General features: G+C 46.5%; 1 protein-coding gene across 1 annotated transcript; it reads right to left on the reverse strand.

The window, feature by feature from the left end:
* Positions 1–1,629: 1,629 nt before the first annotated feature.
* On the reverse strand, positions 1,630–16,176 carry DENND11 (DENN domain containing 11; the record flags this gene model as incomplete). Its single annotated transcript, XM_083860499.1, has 9 exons — positions 1,630–5,792; positions 6,890–6,958; positions 7,161–7,311; positions 7,501–7,632; positions 8,108–8,246; positions 8,487–8,640; positions 9,302–9,460; positions 10,511–10,610; positions 15,936–16,176. The coding sequence occupies 9 exons, from the start codon at positions 16,174–16,176 to the stop codon at positions 5,597–5,599; spliced, it is 1,341 nt and encodes a 446-aa protein (XP_083716625.1). The 3' UTR covers positions 1,630–5,596.
* Positions 16,177–19,537: the final 3,361 nt, after the last annotated feature.

The raw sequence follows: 19,537 nt of genomic DNA on the forward strand, positions 1-19,537 counted from the left end.
TTTATTATGTCTGATTGCTCTTCTGTAATGTAAACAGTGCTCACCACTCCATATGCAACCTCCATCCCCTTGAGCCTCAGTACCATAATTAGTTTTGTTGCTTTTATAAGTTTTTGTTTATAAGCTTTGCTTTAATTGCTGAAAGGAAGTATTACTGACTTAGGCAAGCTTATCTGCCCTTATTCTAACTTAGAAATTCACATGATTCTGCCTTGCTTACTGGAAAAAAAATTATCCTAATTTTTCTGATGTGACTGTCTGTAGTCAGTGTGTTAAGCTGTGGTCTAGTCTAAGTTCACATGTTGACTCTGCTGCTACCAAAATACGGACATAAGTGAGTTGGCTTCCAGCAGCTCTGTCAAGGACTGAAATCCTGGCAGCCTGTGCTCCAACAGCATCCTCTGCTGGAGACATCTTAAAGGAGAAATGCCTCTAAAGGGGAAGCAGAGTTGGGTTTCTGCATGATGCTGAAACCAAACAGAATGTTCTTCCCTGGACTACACTGTGGAGAGATGAATTACCTAAACTAGGTGATCTTTAAAGTCCCTTCCAGCCCTAGCTGTTCTATAACTCTTTACTGAGACTGAAGGGGGTAGAAGGGTGCTAGTACCTTTTCGTAGTTGTGCTGGTGATAGGACCTGGTTTGTGCTGTCTTTTGGTTTGCATATGAAGAGTGCCCAGTGGAGCCCTGGGTCACTCTCCAAGGAGCATGGTGGTTGTGCTTTGCTCTTTTTGCTTGCCACAGAGACACCTGGGACATTGTGCTGCAGTCCCTGGCTCATTCAGAGTCAAGGGCAGTTCTCACCACTGGAGTTTTTCCTTAGGTTGATGTTTCTGTAATAAAATCAGCAATGTGTTTTTTCTCCAGTGGCAGGAAAAACAAGGCAGCAGCCATTTCAAAAAGGTAAGCTTTAATTGTATTAAAAAATACCCATGTTTTTAGTAAGCAGTTTCTCTACAGAGCCACAGGCCTATGGGAGCAACCACACATCTGCAAGATGCAAACAACATCAGAGCTGTTAGAATTACAACCAGCCTAGGTTGTAGCAAGGGGTGAGATGGTGAGAACTGGCTCCTTGTTCATCTGTACCATTTTACAGGGAAAATCACTAATTCTCTTCCATAGCTCCCATTGCAATGTGATTACTTGCTTGAGGGTAACCAAGAGATCCCTTCAGAATTGGTATTGTTGATGCTGTTGTGATGTTAAAGTACCAAGGATCATCTGAGACACAGGCTGGTATTTAAATATTCATATCAGCATAAGTTGAGTAGCTTGTACAAATACCATTCAAGTAATTTTTCTCCTTCTTCTACAGTTCAGAGTTCTTCCAGTACAGGGTAATTCCAGACTTCTAAATTGCAACATTCAGAGGGGAGGTGTGAGATAGACACTACATAAAATAGGCAGGAGCTGAACCCATTATCTACAGTGTTGAGGAAAGGACTCAGTTCTCATGTTTCTGTCTGACAGTAACACAAAGTTTTCTTTGTACAAACTCCAAGATAGGAAGGAGGAGTAGAATCCTAGGTCCCACTCATGAAAACACTTATCTTGGCTTTAACTTACAGTCCATTCTAGAAGGGCTTAAAATACTGCAACATAAATAAAAAGGAAGGATAACAATCTAATGATGGACCAGCTCAAGGCACCTGTTTATTTTGACCACATTTAAACATTCCCATTTGAATGGCATGTTGTATTAACCAAGATCTAAAATCCTGGTTCACAGGCATTTAGTACCCTCTGGTTTAGACAGATCACACTGTTAAGTCAATACATTCCAGACCCTTGTAAAAGACATTTATGTTGTCTTTTCCCATAATCACTACACCACTGGTTTTGGGAAGGTAGGAAGAAGACAGCAACTAACTTAGAAGTAATGGCTAGGGATGAGAGTGTGGGTTAGTGTACATGCTTTGTTCCTAGAATTTTCCTTTAGGATAGAGTGTTCTTGCTCTGCTATTCCAGGAGCCACTGTCATTCCACCTCCTAGAGTGAAGCGTGCCTGTTCCTTGCATAGTCTGTGGCCAGGAGGGCCACAGCTACTCCCAGTCTTTTGCTTATTAACTTTGACAGGTGTTAAAACGGGGTAGCCATTTTAACCCTGCTTTACTGAATAACCTGTACAGGGAGCTACTTCCTCTTGAAAAGGTGATGGAACGTTCTTCTTCCCAAAAGGATGGTGGACAGGCAAGCTCAGGTCCTGTGACAGTCATGACCATTGGCACTAATATACATTGCAGTAAGTACCTCAAGTGTGCTAGAAAAGAAGGTAGTAGCATGTCAGTAAGACAAATCTGAATTCTGATTCCACTAAGTGCCTTTCTCCTAACTACATTATAGTTCTTTATTTTACTTGGCTCTATGCAGCTTGGCCTAACCTTGCAGTGAGAAGACTTTTGGATGATTTAAATGTCTGGCATGGTGTTGCTTGTTCAGGTTGAAAACCTAGCTTTTATGTCTCTCATCAGCTTTACCCTTCAATGCAGCTAGTACAAGTAGTCATAATTCATTACTTGATTACACATTTCTTGTGCAGCTTGAGTTAGGATGCATTTAGGAAGCTCTTGTTCTGGTTAACGTCAAGCACGTACCACCTGAGAACCTGCACTGGCTATCTAATGACTTAAGTTTTGGAGAACACACTGGGGCACAGCATAGACCTGGTTACTGTAACCACCATTCAACCTGGGCTCTGATCACAGCAACTGAAGGCACCACTGTAAAGGCAAAGTACTTCAAAGGGAGAAAAGAAATCAGCAATATCCTATCTTATGCCACACTTTCCTCCCTCTTTTAATTCAAAACACACTCAGTTGATGTCTCCCAACTGCTATTATGCAACAAAGCACCAACTGAGTGCCTAGGAGGGGATTTTGAATATCTGCACCTAACTGTTTTACCTTGAATTATGTTACCTCCTGGAAAGAAAAGACTCAGTTAAACTGGTTCCACAGAACAGTCCTTCATGTCCCAAGCTATAACAATTTGTTTCAATTATGTATCCATTACCCATTTCTTGAGCACTTTCCACATGTGACAAAAATAAAAGCAGTTTCTTTTAGAAAATGAGTGCAGGTGAAAGCACTTTTGCAGCTAATCAAATAAGAAAGGGTTACAAGAGAAAAGTCTTCTTGTTCTGTTTTCTGTTGGACAATGGTCCTGACTTTTGTAGCACTTGCCTGCCAAGATAGACTTGGTAGAGAAGTAAAATTACAAGGAAGAACAACATTACAAGGAGGAACAAAATAGGCTGCAGCCATCCAGGTGGATGTAGCACATGGATGCTACTACAGTGATCTGCTCACTTTGATGCTTCTGCACCCATACTACTGTTAACAACTGAGGACCTAATTTCTGGAAAGCAGAGGTTTAATAAATGCAAAATAGGAATTTCAGGAGCTTCTGCGCAGTGGGCTCTGGCAGTGCTGTCTACTGGACCTCATGTTCCAACAGCTTGTAAACAACAGTGCTCTAATGCAGGGTGTTAGAAAGCCTCTGACTGCAGTGACTGTAAAATTTCAACATTAAATCAAAGGTTCGTTTCTGTTTAGTTTAGCAAAAAAACCAGAGAATAGAAAGTCATTAACAACTGACCACAGCTAAACTATGTAGCAAACTTCAAGAAAGTGAGAGGAGAAATTGCTAGACTAGTTTCAGTTCTGTTTCATACTTCAGGTCTCAATTTAAAAATAAAGCCATTTCCTAAGGAAAAGAGACTGGTCTTTCCATTAAATGATACTCAGCTGTTTTTACCTCTTTCTACATTTTTTCCCCAACCTTCTAAGGATGATGATGTTACAGTTGTTGTGAGCAATTAACAGTATGAACAACGGTTTATTTTCTTCTGTACAAAAGCATTCAAAGCCTTGAAAAAGCAGCCAGGGGCGTGACTGCTCAGAGACAGGCATATTGGAGGAACAACTGCCTCCTCCTTTCCAGAGGGAGACAATCCATGGAGGGTATGCTTGGAGAACATTTGCTTCATCTGTTTCAAAAAGGTGCTTGCCTGCTTTAGAGTGGGTGAAATCTTGATGGTTCAGGCTCTGTATCATCCTATAAAATGCTAGGACAGATGGATAGATCAGCTACAGTTTGCATTCCTGAAACACACAGAAAGCCTCAAAGGGTGCTGAAATCTGTAACAACAGAAGCAGCAACTAATCAGCTATAGCCACAGTTCAGGAAGAACAGTCAGCTTAAAGCTGATATTGCTACAGGCTGAAGGATTTTGGGGCAAAAGAGTATGTCACACCTAGAATCCACAGTACCATTCTTGGATTTTGCATGGCAAAGGGATTACCCTTTACTGGGATACCTTTCTGGAGGTAATGACTAGTCCTTTAGGAACTAAATCCTATTCTTTCCACAGCATAAGGAAACATGTGTTTCATCTGGTTCTACAGCTCTGCCCAGGAAAAAAAGACAGACTTGCTTTTAAACATTGCTCCTAGCAGCTGTGCCAGTTAAGAATACCAAACTCCAAAGGAGCGTCCTGCAAACTTCAGTTGTTCCAGCTGAAAGGTCTGTTCTCTGTTTCACATGGAAAGCCAGGAGTAGCAGCAGGCAGTGCTGAAGGCTCAACAAAAGAAGGATTAGCAGACAGTGTCAAAGTAAAGGAGCAACAAGTTCCATCAGCTACAAAGGAAAGGCTAGTGACATTAATTAAAGCCTACTTATCTACCCCATCCAGCCCAGCACCATCCGAGCTGAGGCTGGAGAACAAAGTGACTGCAAAGTGGCTCAGTGGTGTTGGTCCCTGTTAAATGGGAGGCCATCTTGATGGTTTGAAGATTTTAAACCAAAGCAGCAGGTGTGATGCAACTAAAAACCAAAAGAGGTGGCAGGATGGATTGAGGAGAGAGCATGCTCTTCTGCAGTTATGAGATAGGTCGGTGCAGTCTCTGCCAGTTTAGACCACCTCAGATGCTGGAAGTGAAACTGTGCTGCTCCAGTAAGCAAAGTCATAAGATCCTGTAGCGTCCCCGATCCCAAACTTGCTTCTGCCATTTACAAGGAAGGGTGGCTTTACTCCAATTCACCTTAAAGTTGGGTGAGGAGTGTTTAAAGGAGTCCTGGTTCTTGTCATTGGTTTAACTGTCCCCACCAATAAACTTGGTAGGAGCTATTTAGGAGACTGGGCCATTAACAGCTTGTGCTGAAGCCCTCTTTAGTCCCCAGGTGGAAGGGGGAGTTGATAGGAAGATTTATAGCTCAGCTATAGCATTTCACATTGGTTGTCATCAAACAAATTGCTTTCCTGAAGTCTTCAGCCCTCAGGTATCCAGGCTAGGCCAAAACCTAGTTATCACTGGCAACAGTGAGGTTTGGTGCAAAAGTGCCACTGGTCCTAGCTAGACAACACATTAAAAAAAAAGGGAAAGGGAGACAAAACCAAAAGGAACCATACAGCAGGTACTCACTAGGACGTTGTGTGAGAAAATAAAATCAAATTTTGTTTTTAAATTATAAATACTCTCCGTATAAACTTATTAAATAACTGTGGCTGTGGTGAGTTCCAGTGATCCTCCTAAGCAATGTCTGGTAGACTTTAAAAAGTGATCTTTGCTCCCCATCTCTCTTGCCCTTGGTTTAAGTGCAGCAGGGGTTGTCAATGACTAGCATAACATCAATGCCATACACTTCCAGGAGGTCCATAAGGAAACTTCGATCCCCTTGGGGATCCAGGCCCATGCCTCGTGCATGGTCAGCTGTCAGTGTCTTGTCCTGGCTGGCTGACACCTCCATCAGTGTCTGGAATATGCGGTTGTTCTGCTCCATGAAAAACCTATAGGGTAAGATCAGCGAAAGCAATTGCGTTGGACCTCCAAAAGGACAGTGTGTTTACCAAACAGGCAGCAGAGCCCCAGAACTGCATTTAACCCCCTTTAGCCAGAGATCCCACCTTGTTAGGGGATGCTGTAGTACTTTTCCATTCACTCTACGGGTGACCCAGAATAAACAAAGATAAAGCAGTAACTTTTAATTGACAGTGGTGCTCCTAGCTGTGGGGGGCATTTCCCTCCGAAGAAACCACATTATCACCTAAAGTGTGTTCTGTGGTCACCAAGCAGGTCCATCACACCTACAGCTCCCGTAATGTTGAGGAGGAAGGAGTGTTGTCACACATCTGATAAGCCAGTGGGTAAATAAATTCTTCATTCCTGGTGCAGAACACACCAGTGACAGCTACTTCTTATCTGTTGCTTTTCTAGAAACATGCAAAGCTATTCAGAAAGAGCTCTGGCTATGCCTGTGAAGCTCAACAATCAGAGCTCTCCCCCAGCAGCCCTTGTCACAGTTTCATCCCATTACTTCTCACCTGCTGCAGAATGTGAATAGCAACAGGCAGTGAAGGGCTTCAGAGGTGGTAGACATGTGTTTTTTATCTAATTCTGTACCTCCCACTCTATGCCAGTTCTGGTTCCTCTGTTTGCAAGGTATGAAGTCAGCCACATCAGTGGGCCAGTCCTTCACATGCAGGTTTTATCTCCACACTTTACCAACCCCCAGCATGGTAGAGTGCCCACTTCCCATGAACACTGTCCTTTCCAGAGCCAAATGTTCTGGCAAAAGAAAAATCCCATACTGCTTATGTTTGCAAGGGCATTCTTACATCTCTAATTGTGTTTTTAAAATTCACTTCTCCCTCGCAGCACATAAACAACCCCCGTGGATACTACATTTTGGCGTCTCAAAATGAAAGGAAGATGATCTGAAGAGGAAGAGCCAGTCTGTTTTTGGAATCTTAGAGGAAAAAAGCTGACTATGGAATTATGTCAAACATGCTGTTTCATAGTATGCCAAACAGTGCAACACAAAATCAGTGCAAGAGGCTCCCTAAAACTAGCAGTGTCCAACTAAGTATTAGAGGTAGCCACTCACAAGATGAAAAGGTCCTCTTCACATGAGCTGCAATCCTCACCCACTTCTTGAGAATACATTAACATCTGCCTGAGAGAAGGGAGAGAGGTTAATTGCACATAGCTACTGTGAACCTGAAAGCTTTATGAGACGACCAGAATCTTCAAGAGATAAGCTGAACCAGTGGGATATTTTGAAAATACTACGAGGAAGAAGGTACAAAGGAGCAGTGTCCTCTTTATTCCACCTCTCCGGTGGAGGAGAGGAGGACCACCCAGATGTCTGTGACTACCTTTGGTCATTGAGCCGTCGGTACTTCTCCTTATCAGCATTGTTAATTTTCAGGAGTGGTTGCAGATGTTCATGATGCGTCTTCACATTCTGGTTGTCCACATAGACATCATAGAGATCCCGTTTCTGCTCAAAGATCTTTTCTGTTGTACCTGCCAAAATCAGAGAAGATTTTCAGAGCAGCGTGTTGCTTTCCCAGCAGACCAACTGTTCTCTCCTGCTTGCATAGTTAGTCATTCCATGCACAACCTATTTCTCATCATTTCTATTCCACAGTGTGGTGTCTCAAGACATTTTGCAGCCTGAAGCTAAAAACATCACGCCTAATCCATCATACTTACAGGCCACATATGATACTTCTGTCTCCAGCATTTCTATGTCTGCCACATTCACGTAGAAGAATGGTTTGGACTCTGGGACAGTTCCTCCAAGCCCAGGCAAAGAAACATTTGCAAGGCAACAGCAACAATACACTGTGGACAAGAGAAGTACATCCTGAGATGCTTTTGGTTTCCTTCAAGGGCACTTTGAACCCCACTTGCCCAGTTTTCCCACAGGCTTCTATGAAAACAGTGGTCAGAGCTTTGAAATGCCCTTGAACACCAGAAATTCTCAAGTGAAGACGTTCTATTTTGCATAGGAAATAATCAGTTCTCCCATAGGAATCCCACATTCTAGAATCCACAAATTCAGTCAGTGCTCTTATTGTCCTTGTCTTGTGCTGACAGGAACTGAGTTTGACAGTGCCAGATGTGTCCTTACTCACGAGGCCTGAAGAAAAGCATTTGGTAGGAAATGTGTAAATGCAGACTGAGCGGGATCTTCATGAGGCATGGTCAGAATGGATTTTGAAGACCTGCATGATGTCTCTCCCCTCAGTACTTGCAGGCATTTCTGCAATGCTTCAGCCTACTACACCAGAGCTCTGCAGTGTCCCTGGAAACATACCTCTATAGCAGACAACTCCAACTGGGGGTGGTGAAAATATCAGTATGCGCTTGCGCAGCAGGGCAAACTTCCAGAGGACAAGGATCTGCTCACCGAAGAATTTGATGAACTGAGACATACAGCCAGCAGGGTGTGTGATCTGCAGGTGGAGCGAAAGGCAAGAAAACAGCTCAGAGGTGAAACAGGGACACATGCACAGATGCTAAGTCTAAATGTGGGAGCAAGACCAGCACACAGCTTGCAACGGTCCAAGTAACAAAATCTTATCTAAAGCAGCCTATAAAGCGCAGGAGTGACTGCTTACATAAAGGAGTATGAGGCATCAGCAAGGAGCAGCAGCCCTCTGCCCATTCCTGCAGGCCTCAGGCACCTGCCTCACCTTCATCTCTGGGTACATGTATCTGTGGATGGAAGGCAGCCAGTGGACAGGTTGCTGAGAGCTGGGGGTGCCCTTGCTATCAGGGAGAACTCCTTTCTTGTCATCATAGAATGCCTCTAGATGGGAGTAGTGCCCTGGCATCTCCAGCTGGTGTCTGGAAAAGAAAGGAAAAAAAGGGGAGATCTGTAGTGTTTCCAGACTATTTGTTTAGTGCCTTGCCCCCAGCAAACATCTGCTCTTACAGCTAAAGGGGATCCTGAGTGCCTCAGTTGCACAGACTCATCCAGGAGAGCTGAAGAAACATCAGGACTACCAGCTCTCCATGCAGCCAGAGAACATGCACAGGACTGACACAGGTGGTGAGCTGGTGTGTGCATAGTACTGATACTGTTTTAAATACACTCGGGTACATTTTCACTGCTAGATCCACTCAACACAACTGAAGCATACAGCTAGCCAGGATCACCATTACACAACTAGAAGCCTTTTGTAAGCCCCTAGTAAAATGGTTTTCAGAAGTGGAAAGGGGAACTTCTTGTTCTCTCCACTCTTCCTGTGACACCTATGTCTGCCTACAATAACTAGGGTTTGGGTAGCAATTAACTAGCCTGTTAGGAAGGAACAGACTGCTGCTAATCAGTTCCTTGTCTCTTTCACACTGTGAACCTGTAATACTTTCTGGAGAAACAGCCAGTCAAGGAAATCACAGCAGAGCATTGTCACTGAACTCTCACTTGCCTAAAACTGCTCTGCATAGTAGGAACATTACCCCTCTCAGGTGGGAAATGGCCAGGCTCATTCCCAAGGGAACTTACCTGACCTGGTTCTCCAGGAAGTGCATGTACCTATACAGCAGCGTGTAGGAAGGGGAGAGGATGCCCACAGACTTCATGCGAGCACCACGCTCTAACTCACTCTCCACAGGCATGTTGGCAAAGCAGGCCAGGCCAAAACACAGCCCTTTCCGGAAATAACTGGAGACAAAGGTTTGACAGAAGGCTTAACGTTAAAAAGAGGAAAGAAGAAGAAAGAAAGGTACCTGCTAAAATTACTGATTTGGGGTCATATTTTTTTCTGTAGGGAACTCCCTGAAAATCCCACCCTGCTAGCTGAAGGGCTGAGGACAGGCCTTGGGTTCCCCAGTCTTCTCAGTAGCAAGACAAAATATTTTAGGCAACAGTTCCCAGGAGTTCCCACTAAAGCCCCTACCAGCCACGTCACAGGCTGGTAAGGAATGCAAATAAATAAATAACTTGGAAGGAAGACCAACAGAATGCATGATTCAGTCAGTGCAGAGCACTTCCTCCAAGGAAGAAGCCTGCAGTGGATGCAGTTCTGAGTACAGTACAGCTACCTGGTCATATTTTGGGTGCCAGCACATTGAAGCATACTGATTATCAGACTGCAAGGGTATGGTTCACATGGCTTTAAGAAAGTAACTGTTACTCCTGACCAACAGGAATTGTGACACTGCAGTTCATTGCAAAATATTGCTGCATTGCAACATTGGGTTAGCAGAATGCAGAAAATTCCTCTCTTAAGTGTTTCCACTGAAGGAGCTAGCAAAGGAGAAGGTGAGTGAGACCTGTTTATAACAACATTTAAAGGAACCAAAAGCCCTGGAAGAGTCAAGAACATTTTTCTAAGTCCTGTTCCTGCAAAATCCTTCCCATTTCAGTTCTGCCATTCCTTGCCCTTCACCCTAGGCCTCTGCTGACAGTCTCAAATAGTGGCAGTGCAGATCATTTGCCCAATACACATTAAAATTTGCACACAGTGGGAAGCTGGTCTGTCCCAGTTGGCCTCCACAGGGAAAGCAGTCATACAGCACATCCCTGCAGCTAGCTGGTACCTAATATGATACTGAAAGTGTCTGAAAAGTACCTTTGGCTCAGGTAGAAACAGTTTATCTGTAGGACCCTAGCTTCCTAGGTAGTATTTTTCTTGCACATTCTGAATTAAGAGCTGGTGGTGTAGATGCACAACTAAGAAAGGAAGAAGTAATATAGCTCAGATGTACTCACATGAAATCTGACTGGATTTTGTGGGACCCGCTTGCCATGGATTTGAATTCCACACCTTCCAAATCTATATCTTGGGGTAAACACCATTCCACCATGTTGCCTGCAGAGAAGCATATTAATTTGGGTAAGCTTGAATACAGTAACCATTTCTAAAATGCATACATCACCAATAGGAAGTTGTTGCTTTTCTAACCTTGGGATATCTGTAACAGTGCCCTAACGCAACTCCTGAACTCCTAAATTGTCACGGGCAGTAAGGTGACATACAATACGCCACTCTTCTCTTGCAAATGTTACTTGTAGCACAACACAGAGACACTGCAGGACATTTGGGGCCACTTCTGAAGCTAGAGCTATTTTGTGGGTTTATCCTTGATAAGTTTAATCACAGAGCAGCTAAAATTTTACCTGATGGCAGATAAGCTTTGGTCTACATAAGTATCCATCCCACACAGAAAGAACCAAAGAACAGACTGTTACTCTTTAGGATGTGTTTCTGGGATAGCACACACCACCACCAGTATTGTTCTTTTTCTGTGCTTGTTCTTTTTCTTTGCCTGTGCAGGCCTGGTCAAACAGAAACCCCTAAGCCATCATCCAAATCATCACTTCTTCCCTGAAATCTCTCCTGTTTTTGTTAGGATAGAAGGAGTTAGCTGAAGCTTCATCTGGAGGCTGAGGTGATCCAAGTACTGCAATGTGTTTGTGTATGCTAGGATAACCAACAAAAAAGTACATAAACTACAGGCGAGATCAAGATCAGCAAACATCTGTCACCTGCCAACCCAGCCAGAAAGCATGCAGTTGTTCAGGGGAAAAGGCCACCTGAGGAGCCTGATCCTGGAACAGATGTTATCAGAGAAGTCACAAAATGTCCCTAAAGCAAATTAATTCCTACAAGTTTACCACAGACCAAAAAAGGGGTGATTTCTCACGCTTTCCCATGCCAGCACATCAGAGCCCAGCCTTCTTACCTGGACATTCCCACTGCATTGAGATGTGCTCCAGATTTAGCCACTAACTTTCTGTTCTCTGTCAGTCTGCTCACAGCATTTGAAGTCATGTGGCTTAGTTTTAAAAACAAGGCAAACAGACCAAAATTCTTCACCATAATGCAATGGCAGATGCAGCACAAAGGTGCTTCCTACTGGTTCACTCCTTTCCCTGCCCTTTGGGGTGAGCATTCCAGCTGTGCTTGCATGGATAGCATACATTTGGAAGAGCCTTACACTCAGCCAAGACTCTTGGAGATATTTAAATCTGAGGCGTCATTTCTGAAGTCTGTCTTTTGTCTCATTACTCATACTGCACAAGTATATGCCTGCACAGGAATAGGGCTTAGCTACTGACATTTAAATAGGCTATTTTTCTTCTCACATTGATGCTGTATTCAGTAGACCTCCCCCAGCCCTGCCTGGCAAGGACTTCAAAAAAACCAACAGCGTTAGGCATGGCAACAGGAAGAGTTGTGCATCCAAGTGCCCACTTGCAGTGCACACGCAGACCTCTCCCGCAGAGCCGGGCTGGCCGGGGAGCAACAGCAGCCTCATGACCCCAGGCACAGCCCTGTGCAGTCACACACAAACCACAGAGCTCCGCTGTGCAGCGCCTTGGCCTCTGAGGCGTGTGAAAGGCTGGCAGAGAGAGCCAGTGACATCATAGCAGCCCACGCCCTCCCCTGGAGGGCTCGCAGATTATATATAGATGGTGGCTTTTGTTGTTTGGGGTTTGTGTGCGCCTCTTTGGTTTGCTTTTTAAAGGCACAAGACCCTTCCTTGAAAGTGTGAGGAAATCATCTCTTGAGAATATTGCCTCATAACCACAAAATTGTGGTTAAAGCCAGATGTGCTTTGCTTTTAAGCCTTCCCCACAGAGCATCCCTTATTGGTCATTACCTGTAGATTAATAGATCAATAGGCGAGAGTGCCATCAAGAGCAAAGGAAGATTGGCTTGACTCAGTTTAGTCACTGTCAGGTGTCCATGGCAGAGATGTTGAAGTGGACATGGTTCAAACAATGCCTGTTCCATATCAGCAATAAGGAAAGGATGCCTTGAAACAGATCTTTACCCTGCACGTGACCTCAAAACCAGCTCACCTATCACATAGCTGGTTTGTTTTATTTTCTGTGATCCGTCAGGAGCAGCCTGCACCTGTGCTCCCGGCTGTTCCTCACGCCACCTTGCCCTATGAGCACATGAGCGACGTGGCAGTCAGAGAACAAATGCGGAGATTAAAAAGTAGGAAAGTTGGTCTGGCGAAACAGGAGAGCAAACAAAGGAGAGACTTCACCCAGATGCCATACGACTGCCAGCCTGCCCCAGAAACCAGATGGGGGAGGAGGGAGCAATGTTGTAGAAAAACAGGAAGCATTGCCCTTCCCCATGGAGAAAGCAGCTCTCATGCATACAGGGAACTTTCCAAGTGAGAGTCACCCAGCATTAGAGACCAGGCTAGTGATTTTGCTGAGAGCCAGATCTGCAGATTTGATCTCCTGGAAGCTATCTCCCACCTTCAGGTCAGGTCTGAGCCAGCACTTATTTTCTAGTGTGCAAAGTTAAGGATGTTCTTCCTCTTTCCCTTGTATTTTCTTTTCACTGGATTTTCACATCCTCACAAAGAAGATACTGGCACCAGCATTTGAGGGTCATCACCTGTCGCTCCTTACTATTAGATATTTCCCAAGGGCTTTAGGGCCCCAGCTATGCAATTCTACCATGTTGTGCCAGAACAGGAGAAGCATAAAGTATAACTTAAACATCACATTCGCTCTGTTTCCTGCATGGAAGAAATGTGGGACAGAAAACCAGAATATTTTGTGTGTATTGGTGCAAAACACATTACTTCCCTCTCTCCCCTCTTTGTCTCTCTCCATTATTAAAGACCCTTTCAGCTAACAGACTGTGTGGGACCTCCACAAAGGTGACTGTTATCAGCTGCCCCACAGCAACAGTGAAGAGAGCTCCTTCTCAAGTGCCCAGGTACACCATGCTGCAGGTGAGGACATCCCCGATGCAGGAGCTGCTCTGGCGCTTATGTCAGACACTCACATGAGCACTGACAGTCACAGGGACACTGGAACTGTAACAGTGACTTGGCAACCCCATAACCTACCTTTGGAAACTCATCACATGCAACTGCTATACACTGAGCTCATCTGCTTCAAGCCCTTCTAAATTTAGGAGGGAAGCTGTTACATTCTTTATTAGCATAGTCATCACTTTATCCTTCTACAGTAAAACACCTCTTGCCCACCTACTTGCCTGTAGTTGAGCAGTCACTATCTGGCATAACCACCTGCACAGCCACCGCCAGAGATTCAGCTGTTCCTGTGCCTCAGCAAGCTGCCAGAGGTGATCTGCTGTGCTTTTCCTGGGCAGGATCAAGCAGGTTTCCAGCTAAGACACTAACTGGATGATTTCCTTTAAGTCATACACAAAGACCATACACCCTTACAAACATTATAGAAGTCCTTCACACTGTCTCATGTGGTTGACCAGTAATTCCCGTATTCTTTTTGACCCTAGCAAGTTCACACCAGCTGCAACTTCATGATCTTTTTCCAAGTCCACACCCTCTCTAGGGCACTTTGCTCCCCAGCTGTAAGCTATATTGCTCATAGTCCTATCATCCATGCTGGGTAGCAGCAGGAGGCTGAATCTTCCTGGACTTGACAGACTACTCCAAATGCTGATGACACCCAGCATTAACTGCACATCAGATTTGAGAAGAGCTGTTGCCCAACTTTCCCTGGACTTCATTCAAAGCAACAGCTGGTTCAGAAAAACTCCTGAGAAAGTTCAGCTTTCTGCCAGCTCTCAAGAAAATTTCACAATTTCATATAAGACATATGCTGTCGGATTGAAAGACAACCTGCTGCTGCTGCAGTCATCCAGACTCCTTCGTGTTTTGGATACTTAGTAGAAACACCTCATTTCCATCTCCTGGTGGAAAGATGACATCCAATATCATTTCAGGTTTTTATGAATGAAGAGCCTCTGACCTCTAGACTGAAGGCACCTGTCTCTGGTGCAGTATGAAAGGGTAACTTCTCAAAACCCTTGGGTGTTTTGGGACACAGCAGCCATGCTGTCTGACAGTGGGCTTTGCAGCACATCACACCAGGGTCTACGTCCTCTTCACTACTTCCTTAGGATCTTCAGTGCAAGACTGGCATTCAGTCTTCACTACCAAGGCCCTCTTGTGAGTATGATGTCAGTTACTTTCCCCTCCCACTGAAGAACCAACCTACTGTGCTTTACAGACCTCTTTCCTGTCTCTAGTTACCTTCTGCTGTGGATTTGCTAAGGATGTGCCTGTGCAGAGAAGAAAGAGAAGCCTGGTCTCACATCTGGATGCAAATGGGCTCCTGAATCTCTCTCTCTTGCCTTTGAACCCTAGATCTAGCAACCAAAAGACTCAGGAATGTCTCAGGGCATCAGACCCCTCTGCACAGTAGTACCTGTGTTCACAGGTGCAAGGCGAGTGCTAACTTCATATCTGTGTCCTAACATCCTGTTTTGTGGATACTGTGGCAGCAGCACGATTGGAAAACAAAGTTAAGGCATTTTCTGAAATGCTGACTTACAGGTTTGAAATTAATAACCTCTATCAATAGTGATACAACACCACAGTCTAACAGCACCGGGAGAAATGGATATGGCAGTGAGAAGCGGAAAATACATTCCCTTTCCCCTCTCCTCTGCCTTCCTGGATCGCAGCACAGAGATCCCACCAGAGGCCGGCGTCTAAATACATTGGTCACCAAGAAAAACACAGCCGAGCTGCTGCTGCTGGTGGTGATCATGCCCTGCGAGCCTGCTGGATTTACGCCTGCCATAAACGCCATCCATCACCGACAGCTGCGGGCAGGTCTGCGCCACTCCATGGAGACAGAAAGATGCTCTCAAGATGCTGCTAACAGGTTGGTGCACTCCAGGCAGCGCTGGGCAGAGGCTCGGCCTAAATCTGTGCAGGGGACAGGGGATGCCCCAGTGCCGTGCACAAACTCCCTGTGCCATGACCCGCTGTGGGAAGAGAGACACCCGTCTCTCCTCCGAGCGGCACCAGGCACGGCGCCATCCTCCCGCCAGAACTTCTCGGCGGGATGGAGACCAAAAGCAAACCCCCTTGTGCTCCGTTTTCGGCAAATGCCCACGGCCTCTGGTCCCGACACCGGCAGCCGTGCGGTGGAGCCGCGGTCCCCCGTGGGGCAGAGGGCAGCCCGGCTCCCGCCGGCCGCTCCACACCGGCTCCGGCGACGCTGCCCCAGCGCGGCGGGAGGAGCGGTCCCTGGGAGGCAGGATGCGGGGGGAGCGGTCCCCAAGGGATGCCCAGTCCCGGCCGCATCCATCTTACTCCAGCGGCACCAAGAGCCCCGGGCCCGGCCCCCGCACCCCGGCCCGCCCGCCCCCGGCGCCCCTCACCCGTGCGGGGGTCGAAGGTGACCACGAAGACGGCCACGATCTGGTCCTCCTCCGCCTCGGCCCGCGGCGGCCCCGCCGCTTCCACCGGCCCCTCGCCGTCCCACGGAGCCGCGCTCCAGCCGCCGCCGAGCCGCCGCCCGCCGCTGCCGCTGCTGCCCGGCTCGGCCGCGGGCGGCGGCGCCGACACGGCGGGGCCCTCGGCCCAGAACAGCAGCGGCGCCTCGTCCGAGCGCTCCACCATGGCCGGGCCGGGCCGAGCGGAGCCGAGCCGAGATAACCGAGCCGAGCGATGAGCAGAGTCGGGCCGGGCCAGGCCGAGATGAACCGAGCCGCGACGGGCAGAGATGAGCCCGGCCGGGCCGGGCCGGGCCGGGCCGAGCCGAGCGGAGCCGAGCCGAGCGGAGCCGAGCCGCACCCCCCGCGCCGCACCGGCGGGGGGCGGGAAGCGAGGGGCGGGAGCACGGGGGTGTCACCGGCGGGGCGGGGCCGCGGGGCGGGGCCGGGGAGCGGCCGGAGCCGCCCGGGGCAGCCGGGGGAGGTCCCGGCTCGGAGCTCTCCGGGGCCGCCTCCCGGAGGAGCACGGCGGGCCGGGGTTGTCCACCTGCTCGGGCTTCACCTCCTCGCGCAGGGCACAGCCAGCTGCCCGCCTTCTGTCCCCCTCAGGCTGTGACTCCAGTGCCGAGCAGCTGCTTCCCTCAGCCGCATTAAAGCCATCCTGCTGGGAAAGCCACAGGAATTGGGCAGAGCAGCCTCAGAGCCAGCAACGGGGCCGGCTCGCACCCTCCCCCCCCCCCCCCCCCCCCCCCCCCAAATGGCTGTGGTGGAGGCTGCGAGCGACAAATGTGAGAGTCAGGGATACTGATCCAGTATATACTGGTATGGGGGTGTGTGTGTATGTATATACATATATCCATAAATATATATACACGTACATATGCGCTACAGAAGGTTGTGAAACAGCTTTGCCGGAACAAACAGAATCAGCTTGAGATTGAAAGATGGGGACACAAGCATGACCAAGGAATCCACCGGCAGCCAACCTTTTGTAATTACCGTCCTCCTTCTGCCACCACCAATGTCATTGTCATTAGGAATAATTTGGTTCCCTAGGCCTTTCTGATTAATTGAATTACTCAATTAAGCAGGCCACAATTAAAAGGAAGATATTGTCATAAAAGCCTTAATTGTCTAACTTTTTTCCTGTTAAGCAGTTCTGAGTGTTCAATACCCCATTAAGAAACCCATCATCCAGTTTCCTTAGCAGTGAGGTGTTTTTTTTGGGGTTTTTTTTTTTGTTTGTTTTTGGTTTTTTTTTTTTTTTTTTTTTTTTTTTTTTTTTTTTTTTGTTAACATTAACATCCATTTGCCTGTAAGCTTCATTTCAGACAGCTTCAACACTGAGTGGGCATTTTGTTTCACAAAGCCCATGCACAAGTTTACTTTGCAGAGCTATAGACCAGAGTAGGTGGTTTTTAGCAGATGGAGTTTTTCATAGAAGGTGACTGGCAAAGAAAAAAAGAAACAAACCCTGCACAATATTTTGTTACTGTGTAAAGAAAAGCCAGATTCTGCAAATACTTGGCCACATGCTTTGCTTTAATTGTATAGACAGTGCCAATCTTCATTTGGATGAATATATTTTTGCATGTTGGTGACGCCAAAGTGACAGCTCGTTCCTAACTTCATCTCCACAGTAGTGCTGCTACAAATGTCAAGTGTCTGTCCCCCAGCAATCTAGGCAGGAAACAAATCTCAACTAAGAATTCCTTCATGACCCACATGAGCTATTTGTGGTGCAGAGCTGTTCCTGGTCCCCTCAGCAGTGCAGGCACACTAGTATTGCCCCAGCACGAGGGAGGGGATGCAGTGGGAAGAGCAAACAGTGACAAGGAGCAGGGGGTGCCAGTGCCAGCTCTGGGATGTGCAAAATGTCATCGTGCTCTGAGCTCCCGGCTTTGCTGAAAAACCCCATGGGACAAGTGACCTGGTGGTACCAGAGCATCTGATATGGCTTTGGCCAGCAATCCTGGCCTGCTGAGGGCACACTGTTGGATACATGCAAAATACAAAGGCCACATTTTCTACTGTTTTATTATTTCATTGAAATTGAAAATATTTAGGCTGGAATGTAATATTATCCTTTTAGAAAATGAACACCTTTTCCCTCCAGCTGAGGGTTTAGAAAATTGTCGTCAGGTCTATGTAAATGAAAGTGTGGTAGCTTTTATTTTTAAAATGCAAGATGAATAAGCTGGGCCTTCTTTACACAGCAAGTCTAAGTTTTCTCCATTACATGTCACATCCTTCCTTAGAAAAATGGAGACTGCCTCTAAATCCTGAAGGGAAAAAAAAAAAAGTTTAAAATTTGTTTAAAGTGGGATTGAAACAGGTCTGAAGAAATTTCCTTGCTGAGTTGTTAAAAACATGTAGTTGTGGGGACTAAAAGCATTATTTCTTCAGAATTAGTAATTCCAATCTAATGCTTCAGGTACTGAACATCTGATGAATGCAGTCAGATCACAGCAGTAGTAAAGTGGTCCTGGATCTCAGCTGGCCAGATGCTGCAGACACAGCTTGTCATAGCACTGCCAGGCACTGCCAGGCTTCTGGACCTCACTCAGAATAAGACACATGGAGATGCAGCAGCTGCATTTCAGGCTAAGAGAGGCTGCATGGCAGTAACAGCTCAGTGCCTGCAAGAAATACTGCAAGCTCTGGGCAAGATGCAACCAGTACTGGGCTCCTGGCATGTCCTCCTGAGGCTGTTTTGGTGAATTGGGTAGAATTCATTTCTGTATCACATGAATTTTTTATCACAGTCTTAACAAGCAATTTCAGTGACCCGTATGGCCACATTTTTCATTTAAGGAGTGGGTTAGGAGAGCACAGAGACCTCAGACCAGTGTGGCCCCATGTGTTCTGCTGGGAATTGCCCTTGATGTGTGCAAAGGAAAGTAGGTGCTGCTTCTGTCAAACACCCATCTCCTATGGACTGCAGCCACTTCCAATTTCTGCACATCCTTCTAGCAGCTCTCCTCAAGACTAAAAAAAAGGCTGTTGTAACCTTGTTCCCAATTAGTTAAAACTTGCTCTAGTCCCACTTTGAAACACAGCTTCCCAAAGGCTCAGAAGATTCCTGCTTTTTACAAAGAGGTGCAAGAAGGAGAGACATTGACCTGCTCCTAGGGAGCAACAGAGTGACCCCACCTCTGGGGCTGCCTTCACCAACACAGCTTCTCCCTCCTCTCCTTTGAAACCTCAAATGGGAAGCTGTACTGAGATCCGTGTATGGTTCCTAACTCTCTCCTGAAGTCTTATAAATTATACATTCAAAAATCTATACATTATAAATTAAGCTAATGACTTCTCCATTCAGGCTGGAACGCTTGCCCAAACTAACACATATCTAAGTGCAGGAAGTGAAATTCAGATTTAAAGAAGGAAACCCAGGTACCCATCACCACAAGAAAAATAACTTATACAGGTAAAGCCTACAAAGACTGGATCTCTGATGGGATTATGGAGCAGACAGGCTGTCAGCAAACATCATCCCCCTTACAGGCCCCAGGAGTGAGTGCAGAAGCAGGGAGATGACTCAGACT

Source organism: Zosterops lateralis (assembly GCF_965231275.1).
Source record: "Zosterops lateralis genome assembly, chromosome: 4".
Taxonomy (NCBI): domain Eukaryota; kingdom Metazoa; phylum Chordata; class Aves; order Passeriformes; family Zosteropidae; genus Zosterops; species Zosterops lateralis.